Source organism: Spermophilus citellus (genome assembly GCF_964194105.1).
Source record: "Spermophilus citellus genome assembly, chromosome: 14".
NCBI classification, from domain to species: Eukaryota; Metazoa; Chordata; class Mammalia; order Rodentia; family Sciuridae; genus Spermophilus; species Spermophilus citellus.
This window is the reverse complement of record NC_138194.1, coordinates 20,577,856-20,592,306: the sequence shown is the minus strand read 5'-3', so window position 1 is coordinate 20,592,306 and position 14,451 is coordinate 20,577,856. Positions and strand designations below refer to the sequence as shown.

General features: G+C 42.5%; 1 protein-coding gene across 1 annotated transcript in view; it reads right to left on the bottom strand.

Annotated features, from left to right (window-relative positions):
* Positions 1-14,451, bottom strand: part of LOC308633321 (uncharacterized protein) — a 106,261-nt gene that overhangs the window by 65,613 nt on the left and 26,197 nt on the right. The window contains exon 6 of the mRNA XM_081265921.1: positions 5,129-5,238. Within this exon, the coding sequence (XP_081122047.1) occupies positions 5,129-5,238 (110 nt within the window). The remainder of the gene's footprint in view (positions 1-5,128; positions 5,239-14,451) is intronic.

Here is a 14,451-nt window from a genome sequence, read left to right as displayed (position 1 = left end):
GAGAAAGAGAGACAGAGAGAGAGAGAGAGAAAGAGAGAAAAAGAGTGTGTGTGTGTGTGAGAGAGAGAGAGAGAGAGAGAGAGAGAGAGAGAGAGAGAAAGAAAAGAAAGAAAGAAAGAAAGAAAGAAAGAAAGAAAGAAAGAAAAAAAGAAAGAAAGAAAGAAATTGTGAGACAGAATGCATGTGGTGCTACACACCTAATATATCCAGTGGTCTGGAATCTGAGGCGGGGGGATCACAATTGTGAAGCTGACCCCAGCACCCGAGTGAAATCCTGCCTAAATTAAAAAAAAAAATAGGTAGTAGTAATTTTAAAAAATTAAGACAAAATTTAAAAATTCAAATTTTTTAAATAAAAATTTTAAAAGGGCTGAGGGTATAGTTCAGTAAAGGACACCCTGGTTCCAACCGCCCTTTTTACAAAAGAAAAACAAGAACAGAAAAAAAAAAGTCATTTTTTTTCCAAAGTTACAGGGGGAAAGAATAGTTTTAAATTCATAAATTGTATTGAAAATAAAAACTCTATTCCTCAAATGATGCCACTAAAGAGTACAAGGATAAGTGACAGATGAAAGAAAACAATTGCCTCACCTTTAACCAAACTCTTCTAAGAAATTAGTACAGAGACTGGGAGAGAAATGCAGGCAAGAGCTGTGAACAGACCCTTCAAATAGCAGGTATCTAAATGTCCCATCATCACAAAGCAATCAACGTCTTTAGAAAGGAGGGATTGTAAAATAAAGTCACATTGTACACACAAATTGAGACAGTGTTGAAGAACAAGTGGGATTATAATGAAGGTCCACAGAAACAGATGTGGACACTACAGCACCTGTTCATATGGGGACACAGCATGCTCCTCCAGAGCTGAGACCCAGGGCCTGGTGACAGAGAACGTCCATTGGGAATAGATAAATAAGAAACTAAGGAAAATAACCATTTCTGACAATCAGTCACATTTTCTTTGCCATATTGCATACAGTTTGACAAATACTATGGAACAATGTCAGTTTTATATCGATGTTATATACATATCACATTTCACATATAAGCGTACATAAATAGTACATCTGCAGAATTTGAAGAAATGCAAATACAGATCAGCACATAAGAGACTGAATGATAAAATCCCTCCTTATAAAGATGGCCACATCCCTCAGGTTCATCTAGGATAACACACCATCAAAATTTTACCATGATTTCCTTTTCATTGAAGAATGGACCAAAGCAAACAGTTTGAAAATTCTCCTGGAAGGTTAAATCGATATGAAATTAGCCAAGAATTTTGAACTCGAAGAGCAGAAGCTGGAGCTATCATTATCAGGCACTAATGCATGTTATAAAATTATCATATTGCAGTAATTTGAGGACCAAAAAAATCACAATGCAGAAATTTTATAGATGACTCCACATGTATGTAAATGTCATTTTTATTATTAAGTGCAATGAAAAGTCCTACATAAATGCAACCATCTCCAGCAGAGGACTTGATGTGAATGAACAAGACAACCCAACGTGAAGGGAGGTGTGGGAACTGGAGGCACAGAGCACTGGTAGGGCTTGGGTGCAGGACGTGTGTGGTACTGGATTATACTCCCGCACCCTGAAAAAGCACGTAGTGTGTAGGATTATGTTTCAAAATTATACCAGAATAGGAGGCTCCTGGATTCTCTCCACACATGGATATACCAAATAAATACTTCTGTTTTGAGTCCCTCTTAAATAAAGTTATACCTGGATTGAGAGACCTATGCATTGGACCACTGAGAAAATCTCTACCATCCAAAGGGCAGGCAAAGTTGGGGGACACTTGGGCATTAGTCCTGCCTTGAGCAATGTGCCATATAATTGGGACAGAATACCCCAATCCAGTATCACCCAGGGTAGAGGAAGACTGCTTGGGGTCACAAATGGAGCACAGTGGACACTAAATGATTTGTAGCTGGAAACACAATTTGTCTGGTGCTCATAGAAGAAAGAGCTGGATATACACGAGTATCAGGACGAGAGAAAAGGGGTGGTTTTCTATGGCTGTGGTGGGTCATGAGCTTTATCCATGCCAGCAGGGCAGAGGGGAGTAAGATCAAGGGTCCCAGTTTATCCCTAGAAGGGATTTGCCAGTGTGATCTGCAAACTGTGATTGCTAAAAGTCCAGCTCCTCTCTAGCCAGTCCCTGAAGGTAGACAGGACAAATGCAGTCCACTAGCAGCCCTGCCTGAGCCCTCTCCCCCCTACCTCAGTAATAACTCCAGGCCTGACCAGTTCTTTCTGGAAGGAGTATGTCCAAGCACTCAGAGTCCCAACATTTTTCCCCATCCCATGGACTCCGTCCTAACCCACCAAGCTTTGGGAGCAATGGCAACTGTGCATGTGCAAATCTCCCTGGATCCCAAAGGAAGGGCTTCACATTGGCTGCAAGCACTTCCATGGAGTATGATCTCCCCCCTCACACACACACACCAGGATTGAAGAAAAAGGATTAATACCAAAGCTCCCCGTTTCTTTCTAGAATAGGCTCACACCACCTTCTTGCAGAGAGCACAGGAAGCCTGGGTTCTAAAGAATTGCATCAGGAATTCAGTCATCAGCCAAGTAGGAGACCTTCTGCAGCCTGAGCCCAGTTGTGGGAAAGGCTCCTACAAAACAGGTGAAGGAACTAGTCTTCCAATGACATGGATCTGGAGAAAGACCCGCTCACACAGGGCTAGAATATAAGCTTAGTGCAGCCTTTTAAAAAAAATAACATCGAGTTCTTTAAAACCTAACAGAGTAACAACCACTCTGGACACATTTCCAAAGGAACTTGAACCAGTGTGTTAATAAATGGCTGCATGCCCATCGCTGTTCCAGAATACACAGGAGCCAGGACGAAGGAAGAACTGAAGTGGCTTCTAGATAAGGAGACTCCTCCCAGCTGCAGGGCAGTCACCTACTCCCCTGAGAAACTACTTCCCCAAAATGCACCTGCTCATAGGTCAACAGGTGACTGATATTTTCCAGGTGCTCAAGAGACCTCAGATGAGCCAAGTGTGGGATGCTCATGTCAGGCAGAGCCAAAACAGGTCCAGGAAAATATCACAGAGGACATGAGACCCCCTGGGACATGCAGTCCATAGGGGGGACACTCAGCCCAAAGACATTCTGACCATGGGTCTAGCCTGGGAGAGAAATGGAGAATGCACATTCACACACACATGCACACACATATTTTTACTGGAAATGGGGACAGGGGACTTGAATTTGAGGAATTCATTGTTACATATGTACAGGTTACGTCTGGGAGATGGGGTTCTGCATCTGAACTTTTGCTTCCCTCACATTTAGAACATTCAGGGGGACCCAGGCAGGAGGGCCACACCTGTAATCCCAGCCACTGGGGTGGCTGAGGCACAAGTTCTAGGCCAGACTCAGCGTCTGTCTCAAGATGAATAATAAAAAGTAGGAGGGATCTAGCTCTGTGGTAAAGGAGCTCTGTGTTCAATCCACTATGCACCGCAACCCCCCCAAAAAGAAAGCAAAACTCAGGGGGAAAAACTGAGAACTCTGCAGATCCCAGCCCCCTTGGGTAGGAAAAGGGTCCATGGAGTGGTGATTCTCAGAGTCACCACACTCTGAAATCCACCACAGAAGAAATTCAGGGAGGAGACTTGAGCTGCCAATTTGTCCAGGAGATACCCATGTGTTCCATAATGAGAATAAAAAGAATCCAACATCTTTAGAAATCTGAGAAATGTAAAATAAAACCCTATCAGAGAAATTAAATAGTATCAATGAAGATAGGAAACAAAAGAATTCTAATAAACTTAAGGAGTTTAAGTGCTTCTTAACTATTTGTGGAAACTGTTTGGCCATTAAAGACACTTGATAGTCCCCCACTGAAGTAGACGTACTCAAATCAGTTCATATGACCAGGATAATACATTAATAGTCATTGTACATTCAGCTTAAAAATAGTATAAAATACCATGGGTAAGTTTTACACGGGTGCCATATGCATGTGGTATTAAATATAACTATGATGCACTAATAAACAATCCAGCATGCTTTACTCTTAATGGAAGCATCCAGTCCTAAAATTCATCCACTGTTAAATATATGTAAACTTAACCAAGAAAATTTGAATTATAACAGCAAAAAATTATAAGAGCAAAAAAAAAAAAAAAAAAAAAAAAGAAGAAGAAGTCATTACCTAACATATGCATTGGGAAGCTGTACTGTCACAATTGACATCGAGGAATCACAACGTAAACAAAGTCCACCCACGAATCCACGTGGATGTAAAAATCATACACTTAATTGCAATGGAAAATTCATTATCAATCAAACCCTAACCAGGCCACCCTCAGCAACTTAGCTAGATCCGCCTTCAGAATAAAAAGTAAAAACTACCAGGGACAGAGCTGAGTGGTAAAGCACCCTTCTGTTAACAACCAAAACAAAATAAAACAAACAAATAAAAATAAACAGATAAACTCCACAAAACTAGCTCAGGAATAAGCGAGATCCCTGTTCACTGCAGCTCCCTTCCTGCAGGAAAACGGGGTTTGAAGATTTGATTTTATTTTTTTTGGTGTGGGGGGGTACCTGGCATTGAACTCAGGGGCACTCTACCACTGAGCCCCATCCCCAGCCTATTTTGCATTTTATTTCGAGGCAGGGTCTCGCTGAGTCTCCAAGTGCCTCGCCAAGCTGCAGAGGCTGGCCTTGACCTCGCAGTCCTTCTGCATCAGCCCCCACCCCCAGCCACTGGGATGACAGGTGTGCGCCATCGCCAGGCTCAGAGATTGGAGTCTTCCAGTGATCAACCTGTCAATCACCACAGCCCAGGAAGACACCAGGCAGCCCTGCTCACCTGTCAGATAGATAGGACTCAGCAAGGGCTGAGGCTGCAACTGGGGATGGGGAGGCTGCGAGGGGTCTCCGCCACTGTCACGCTCCTAACCCGGCTGGCCAGGGGGACTGATGGGCGCTGTCCCCAATGGGTTCAGGCCTATGGTCTCAGAGAGCGCCCGGAATCGGGGTCGGACAGCTCGGGTTCCCGCCACAGCCAGTTCCACCAGAGGCCCTCCCTGCAGAACCTCCCTCCTGAACCTCCCTGTCCAGGAATCAGGTGCCACTGCACACTCACCATTTTCTGGTGCCCAGCAGGCAAGCCTGGACTGGGGAGCTTCAGCCCCTGCATGGCAGGGCCACCCGGATCGTGGGCACCAGCGAAGCCTGGAGTCCAACTGCAGGAATCTGAGTGGAACCACAGACCATGGAGATATAAACCTCACTCCAAGAGCGGAGGCCCGCCTCCTGCTCGCTGGCTATACTCAGGATTGGACAGCGCTCAGCACGGAGGTTTCTGATTGGACAGGGAATCAGTCAGTCTCAGCTCTCCACAGCCTGAGCCCAGGGAGCCTTCTTTTTGACTGACCGGCGGGGCGGGGTGATATCTGCTCCAGTCAAGGAGGAAACAACAATGGCAGGGTTTGGATGCAGCTTTTTTCTTTTCCTTTTGAGGTTTCGGCATTGGGTCAGAGTTAGGGTGACCAGAATTCTAAGTTCTGTTGGATTTTGAAGTTAGGAAACTGAAGTCATTTCTTGACAGTTTCATCAGCTGGGCCTCCTCCTATAATAACACCACCCAGGGGTGCTGGCTTGTCCTCTGTTTATCTGCAAAATTCTCCAAGCAAAACTGGCCTTTCACCCCTTGGGAATTGCCCAGTGGTGGAGCCTCTGGACTGGGTTTGGCAGGCGCCCTGGAGGAGGCTCCGACCAGGTTGGCAGCATTAGAGCTGATTTTCCTCCACCTGAGTTGAATCTGTATCTCCATCCCACGTTGAGGCTGGAGGCAGAGTAATTAGATAAGCACAGAAGAGACCAGGAGAACACAGACCTGGGTAAACCCCAGCTGCACTGGGCTCCCTTGCTCTCTGGACACTGGGGGTTGAATTCAGAGGACTCGACCTCTGAGCCCCTTCCCCAGCCCTAGCTTGAAGTTTAGAGACAGGGTCTCACTGAGTTGCTTAGCACTTTGTTTTTGTGAGGCTGGCTTTGAATTCCCCATCCTCCTGCCTGATCCTCCCCAGCAACTGCAATGACAGGCATGTGCCACTTTTTTTTTTTCTTTTTGAGAGAATTACCTGTGGTGGCCACAAGATAACAGCCTTGCACAGATCAAGGCCACCCTGGGTGCTCTCCCTGGTTCCTGCCAGTCCCCTGGATCCCAGGCAATGGGATCCTGCCTCCTAAAACCAGAGACCCCCTTCCCAGGTGTGCATTTTTAGTATCAGCTGAATCTGCACTTGACAAGAAAAAAGAAATAGAAAAAAAAGACAGACCCTACCTGCTTGTCTTGATGCAAACAAAGCCAATGTGTTTCCAAAGAGAGCCCCAGTATTGTCACCCCCAAATCAGGGATGCAAAAAGTCACATAATACAGAGATGACTTCTCTTTAAGAGGGGCTCAAGGGTCTGTCTCTTTAAGGAAAAACAATTTGGGTTTGATTGGGAGTCCAGGAAAGCCAATTCCAGGTTTTCCTAATCTGGTAAATATCTCTATAGAGTCAACACACCCCCCTCCACTCTGCCTTAGTTAACTGTGGAGGCCTCGAGGTTACCTGCCCCCTGGGAGGCCTGCACCTGCAGATGAATGAGGGGGGGGGTCCTTTCTTCTCCATGCAGCGCCCTGAACCTCCACCTTCCCACAGGCTCCAACACCTTTGGCAGCATCCAATGGGGGAGCAGTTTAGAAAATTCTGGAATGTACCTAAAGACATTTCCTAATCTGGCTATGATGTTATCAATTTGGTCCCATGGACCTTTTCAGTACGTTTTATCTTCTTCTGTTTTATTGGTTCTTCTTAGATATAAATGACCATAGAGTCCATTTTGGTAAAATTATCCAAACATAAAATATAACTTATTCTCCTTAGGACCCCATTCATGTGGGTGGCATGATGGGCCGATTCACTTAGGTCTTTTCATATATTTAAATAGGAACATTATGGTCCATTCATGCTGTCTTTCCTGTTCTTATCTCCCTTCCCTTCCTGTTTTCCCTGGCCTTTATCTCATCTACTGAACTTCTCTTCTTGCCTCCCACCTTCCTTGTGATATAGATAACACATATCAGGGAAAACATGTGACCTTTGGGTTTTGGGGAATCTTATTTTACTTTAGCATGATAATCTCCAGTTACTGGCCAGTGTTATGAAGTCATCCTTTTTTAAAGCTGAGTAATATTCCACCATGTATATATACCAAAATTTATCTATTCATCTGTTGACGGGCATTTAGGGTGGCTCCATAGGTTAGCTAGTGTGAATTGTGCTATCATAAACATTGACGTGGCTGTGTCCCTGTAGTAGGCTGATTTTAAATCCTCTGGATATATATACTGAGGAGTGGGATAAGTGAGTCAGAGGGTATTCCAGTGCTCCTTTCTTGAGGAATCTCCATCCTGCATTCCAGAGAGGTTACACCAATGTGCAGTTTCTCCAACAAGGTGTGGGCATTCCCTGTTCCCCACATCCTCATCAATTTGTTACTGTATTCTTGATAATTGCCATTCTGACTGGAGTGAAAGGGAAGCTCAATGCAGTTTCAATTTGCATTTCCAAAATTGCTAGATACATTGCCTTTTCAGTATTTATTTTTTAAAATATTTTTTTCTAATTGGAGTTGGACCCAATACCTTTATTCTATCCATTTATTTTTCTGTGGTGCTGAAGATGGAACCCAGTGACTCGCACGTGCTAGGCGAGAGCTCTATGGCTGAGCCCCAGCCCCAGCCCCCATTTTCACTATTTTTTACTTTTGTTTCTCAGTAACAGTAGCCCAGGTATTTGGGGGACCAGTTTTGCTGCATTTGTGAAATGGGAACATTTCTCTTGAAGGAAGACGGGTAAGGTGAAGGCACATGCCCAGGATTCCAGAGATTTGCAGTACACGGTTGTCTTGCCCAGGATGAGGAGAAGATTATGTGGGTGAGAAGAGGGAAAAAGCCAGGGACACCTTGGGGCCAGAACCCTGCCTTCGACCAAGAGGGATATTATTATTGCTGTTGGTTTTCTTAACCAAAATGAGAGATGTTCCTAAGCCACAGTGCCACTAGATATAGGACCGTGTATGGAGCTCAGATTTGTCATGAGAGGCAAGGAAAAGTGAATAACCAACTCAGTGGTTCCAATAACCAACAAGCTAGACCTTTGGCTCCTTAGGGGCAAAACACTGGGTTTTACCCAATAATTAACAATCCAACAGCACCTGACACCCAATTAATTGGGGATGGAGAATTGGATCAGTTGGTGTGTGGGTCTGTGGGTGGTCAGCTGCAGGAGCTTGCTTCTGGGGTGCATTCCTTGCATCTGACAGGTTTTTCAGCACAAATGAGATAAACAATGTGGCAAGAAAACTGGCAAAACCCTCTGCAATATTCTAGCCAGGAAAATTCATGAGCACTTTAAAAGCATCTTAATATTTCCCCTTGGTAAAATGTGCCTCGATCAGAATGCAACTATTTTAAAATAGCTGTCAACGTGAAAACTTTCTGAAATCTGCTGGTTTGTGGACCAGGTTTGTGGATCACTGCAAAAACTAAGAGAGTCCATGGCTAAATACATAAGTAAAAATAGAAATCTAATAATGAGCATTCTCTTAAGACTTCCATCCTGAAAACACTGCCCTATTTGCTTTGAAAACTAAATGATCATTTAATCGTTCCTGTAGTTACACTTGAGGTCCACAAATAACTGTGGAACATGTCGGGTTGGGACAGAAATGCTGGGATGGCAAGAAGAAATTTACAATGAACCTTAAAGGAGAAGGTTCATAAATCACCAGAATGCAGGAATGCCCACAAAACTTTGAAATTATAAACAAGGGACTGGGGTAGTGGCTCAATGACAGAGCACCTGCCTGGCACCTGTGGGGCACTGGATTCGATCCTCAGCACCACATTGCAAAGAAATATATAAAATACAGGTATCCTGTCCAACTAAAAACTATTTTTAAAAATAAAAATAAAAAAGCAAGAAAGGATTTTAGATAATACATAAAATATAGTCAAAGTAGAGGAAATATTATTGGCCCAGAAATCACTATCAAAAGAAAGGGAGGAAACAGTGAGGCTTCTCTGACATCTCTAGGCCTCACACCCGATTGGATCCTCAACTTTATGGGAGATGCTGTGTGTGATTCCAGAGGCCTGCCCATGGACAATTTCCTAGTTCATAACTGGCAGTAGGATTACATTGTTTTTGTAGGTTCCTACTCCACAGGGTCTTGTCCAGAGACACCAAAGCTAAACCCAAGTGTGTGTGTGTGAATTTACTGTTTTAAAAACTTTTATTTTGGCAGCTATTATGAAGACAAATGACAATAAGTGTTGGTGAGGATGTGGGGAAAAGATACACTCATACATTGCTTGTGGTACTGAAAATTGGCGCAGCCAATATGGAAAGCAGTATGGAGATTCCTTGGAAATCTGGGAATGGATCCACCATTTGACCCAGCTATTCCACTCCTCAGTCTAAACCCAAAGGACTTAAAAACAGCATACTACAGGGACACAGCCACATCAATGTTTACAGCAGCACAATTCACAATAGCTAAACTGTGGAGCCAACCTAGATGCCTTTTAGAGGATGCATGGATTAAAAAAAAATATATGCGTTATATATACATAATGGAATTTTATTTGGGAAAAAAAGAGAATAAAATCATGGCATTTGCAGGTAAATGAATGGCGTTGTAGAAGATAATGCTAAGTGAAGTTAGCCAATCCAAAAAAAACCAAATGTGGAATATTTTCTCTGATATGAGAAGGCTGATTCATAGTGGTGTAGGAAGGGGGAGCATGGGAGGAATAGATGAATTCTAGATAGGAAATAGGGAAGGAAGGGAAAGGGAGGGGGCAGGGGGTTAGCAAGAATGGTGGAATATGATGGACATCATAATCCAAAGTACATGTATGAAGACACAAATTGGTGTCAACATACTTTATATATAAATAAGCAATGAAAAACTGTTTTATATGTGTAATAAAGAATTGTAATGCATTCTGTTGTCATTTAGTTTTTAAAAAATCAACAGAAAAAACTTATTTAAAAAAAAAAGTTGAAGATGATATTCTACATATATAAATGCAACCCTTAAGTCACCTTGGTCTGCACTGACCAGTTTTCATTGGAATTTTTCTGGGACCAGTAGGAAAATAGGGGCACAACATAGTATTGGAGAGGACATTCCCACTTGAGAGTGTATCTCTTTCCCTTCCCTATGTCTTTAAATAAGCTAATACCTGATAGAGTGAGGGATGTGTCTGAAATAGTAGTTAGCAGATGCACATTAGTTACAGGAACAGGAAGTTGACATGCCAAAGATCCAGGACAACTAGGTCACTTTGGCTCATGCTGGTCTGGAATGGTTCTTACATACTTGATGCTTAGGTGCAATCATCCTATCTCCTTGAGTTCTGGAGTCTGGTCTGTGAAAGTGTCCCAGAACTTATTCCCTCCAGGGTAACTTGTGTTCTCAAGCAGAGTAGAAATCACTTCTAACAGAAATCACAGGTTGTTGGCTGAGGAATGGAAGATTGGACATTGACTTGGCCCAGGCAGGGCTCTAGGTAAATTACTCTTCTAAAAGAAAATTGGGGGTCTGTAAAGAGGGCCAGGTTTATAAAATGACTCCTTGACCTGCATGATCCCATCAATCATGTCTGCATGTTACACATCCATCAGCCTCAGTATGTAGCTGAGTGGTAGAGCCACCACCAGCACTAAAAATAGGCAAATAGATAAACTAAAGCAGGGATGAGTTGCATCTTTGAGAACCAATTATGTATCACCCTATAGAGTTCCATAATAATTTTGCATTTTAAAAATACAATCACTGGCTTATAAATTTACTATCCACTATTAGGCCAGGTGTTAGATATTCATGAAAAATGGAAAAAAGTGGAGACCAGTACTGTGTGACCAGCAACTAGAGAAAACCTCAATTATGGGCCATAAATCATCTTTCAAAACCAGTGAACAACAAAAACAAAACAAAAAAACCCACTGTGTGTTCTGCTCAGAAAGGGAAATGCAATCTTCTGGAATGGAGGAGGAGTTTGGATGTCAAGACTTCCTGAGCTTCTAAATCTATTCTGTCCTCATTCTTTTATTTTATTAATGGGGACATATTTTCTCTCCGTCTGCTTCCTCAAGAATTCAGTGTTTCCCCATCACAATACCTGTCCACCGTCCCTGTGTCCCCAGAGGTTCTGCCTGTCCTCTTTGCCACCCCAAAACTCAAGGCTCTGCCTGTCACCCCTTGCTTTCCCAGGTGCCATCTCTGACCCTCTACTTGCCTCTCTCTCTGGGCCAGATGTTATTGGAATTCCTACAACATATTTCTAAGCCTTTTCTAGACAACCTGCCCTGGGTGTTCTCCAGGGATTGGAAATACCTGTGGCCACATGCCTGGATTCTGCCCCCAAGGTCTCAAACCCTGGTGTATGGGAAGGATTTGAACATGTTTTGCTCATGTACCAAGTAAATGTATAGACTTTCTCCCAAGTAATGACAATGGTATAATGGCTACTTACATACTGGTTACTTTGAACCAGTTTTTTTTTTAAAGATATTCTTAGTTGTAGATGGATACAATACCTTTTTCCTATTTATTTATTTTCATGTGGTGCTGGGGATCAAATCCAGTGCCTCACAAGTGCTAGGTGAGCACTCTGCAACCGAGCCCCAGCCCAACCCTGTATCAAATTGTATTAGTGACCCAGAGATTATTTAACTTACAGGAGGATGTGAGCAGGCTGTCTGCAAACTGTATACATAAATTTGTGCACTTTGCAATCCTTTGGGGATTGCTGGCCTGGAACAAATCACCCACCTATGGTGAATGAAAACTGCAAGACATCTCCACTGCTGGACTTGGTCTTCACTTTTCTCCTCCCACAAACTTGTTTTTTATCTGGGTTTTCACATTTTTGTCACCAAGACGTTTGAAGTGGCCTTTGACTCCTTGTCCTTGGCCAGATATCCATTCTATTACTTGCAATCAACTTCATATGGATGTTTTTCTATAACTCTCTTCTCATCCAGCACTGGTACAGACCCTTACTGGCTCTTGCTTAAACTGTTGGAGACTAAAAATAAATCAAAAACAACTTCTGACTTCTTGACTTCAACCCTTATCAAAACAATCATTATTTTTATCATTAAGGAAAATTAACTGAGCCATGCAGAATGGTGCATGCCCATGATCCCAGCAACCTGGGAGGCTAAGGCAGGAGGATCCAGAGTTCAAAGATAGCCTCAGAAACTTAGTAAGGACTAAGTAACCAAGTGATACCTTGTATCTAAATAAAGTATATATTTTAAAAAAAGGGCCGGCCTGGGGATGTGGCTCAGTGGTTAAGCAGCCCTGGGTTAAAAAATAAATTTTCCCTGGTGCCAAAAACAGATAATGAGCAGAATTGACCACTGAAATTTCTTCTAAAAAGCTTTCAAACTCTCACAGTCTAGTAATTGGTAGAGGTTGCAGAATATCAGCCCAGGATCATGAGAAATATGTGCTTCTGAATGTATTACATCGTATGAGAATGAGGCTTAAATTCTTCCATGGATGACGACTATAGCATTTTCCTTTTGGAGAGAACAAGGGCCTCCACTGGCTCCTCATTATGTCCAGGGACTGATACCTCATCCCTCAGATCATGGTGGCATTGTGGCGGGGGTGGAGGGTTACCTTGTGTTGTCAGATGAAATCAGGTTTAATCCTGGGAGTTAGGCATGCACCAGACTGCATTGGTTACACAGGAGCCATTCTTAAGGACACTTTAGCATACAACCATATACTATGGAAACATGGTTCAACTTCCTTCCTGATTGGACATTTTAGCATTATAATGAAGTAGAATTGACTTCCTAGTCACTGGTACTTTCTCCTGAGGTTATTTGTGAAACAGGATCATCTTAAGCTTATTAAACACATCTCAACTTCTTGGGTCACAGTGTCGTGGGAAATCATGTTTTCCATTAGGAGAGGGTGAAGGTGTGCCTTCTATTCTTAGGCTCCAAGGTGCTAACAATGCAACATGGGCATAAACAGAATTTGGTTCATGAGTAATTGGATAGATGTTCTCTCTACACAAGTGGAACACTATCATGACAGTCAGTCTCTCAACAAAGATGGCAACTCAAACTAACAGAAAAGTATTACAAAAACAGTATATCAACTGGGAAACTGCTGGAGAAGGCAGAGGCCCATGCCCTGGAGGGGTGAGGTGGGATGAGACTGCATCATGCTACTCAGAACACTTTGCAATTTAAAACTCATGTGTTGCTCATTCTGGAATTGTCCATAGCTTAGAGAAAGGGAAACCACAGATAAGAGAAACTATAGTAGTCAAACTGCTGTAAAACAAATAGCAAGAGGCAATTCCGTGAGTGGTCAGAGAGAAACAGTTGATCAGGAACAAGACAGAATTAGTGTGTTTCTCTAGAGAATCCAAGAAGCTGGAAGGCAATGGGAGGACATAATGGAACTTGTTTCTTTTTAACAATCAATAATTTTATGACAAAGATAAAAACAGGACTGAGGGACAAATCTGTAAGATCAGCAAATTTTTTCTGTACTATTGAAACTAATTTGGCATGAATAAAAGCTGATTGTCATAAATTTAAGTTGTTAGAGCTCCCAGAACAGTCACTAAGGAAAAACTAAAACATGTGCCAAAAGAAAAAATAAAATAAAAATGGTACACAAGAAAAATGAATCATTAATAGGAAATAGTGGGAAAATTGATGAACCAAAAACATATAGGTAGAAAACAAGTGGCAACATATAAGAAGCATTTGGTTTATTACTATTACTTTTTTTCATTACTATTAATGCATATAGATCCACTTTGTTCCAATTTTAGAAAATATATTGATCAAGTTGGGCATGCAGCACACCTCTGTGACTCTAGATACTCAGGAGGCTGAGGAAAGAGGATTGCAAGTTTGAGGGCAACTCTGGTGACTTATGTAGAGCCTGTCTAAATCATCATCATCTGGACACAGTGGAACAATGCTGTCACTAAGCTACTTGTGAGACTGAGGCTAGGGTATCACAAGTTTGATGCTGGCATCAGAAACGTAGCATAACACTGTCTGAAAATAAAATACAATAATATTAAAAAGTGGCTGGGGATGTAGCCCAGTGTTAAGGCACCATTGGGAATAAAACCTAGAACCAAACAAAATTGTTCTACTGTCTACATTAGATTCACTTTATATTCCAAAACACAGATAGGATGAGAATAAAAAGTGCTAAATAAAAATAGCAATCAAGATCTCAGCATAGTAGTGCAGGCCTGTAATCACAGTGACTTGAGAAGCTGAGGAAAGAAGATCATGAGTTCAAAACTGCAGGTGGTAAAAATAGAGTTCCTCTTGGTGGAATGGTCTGGCTGCA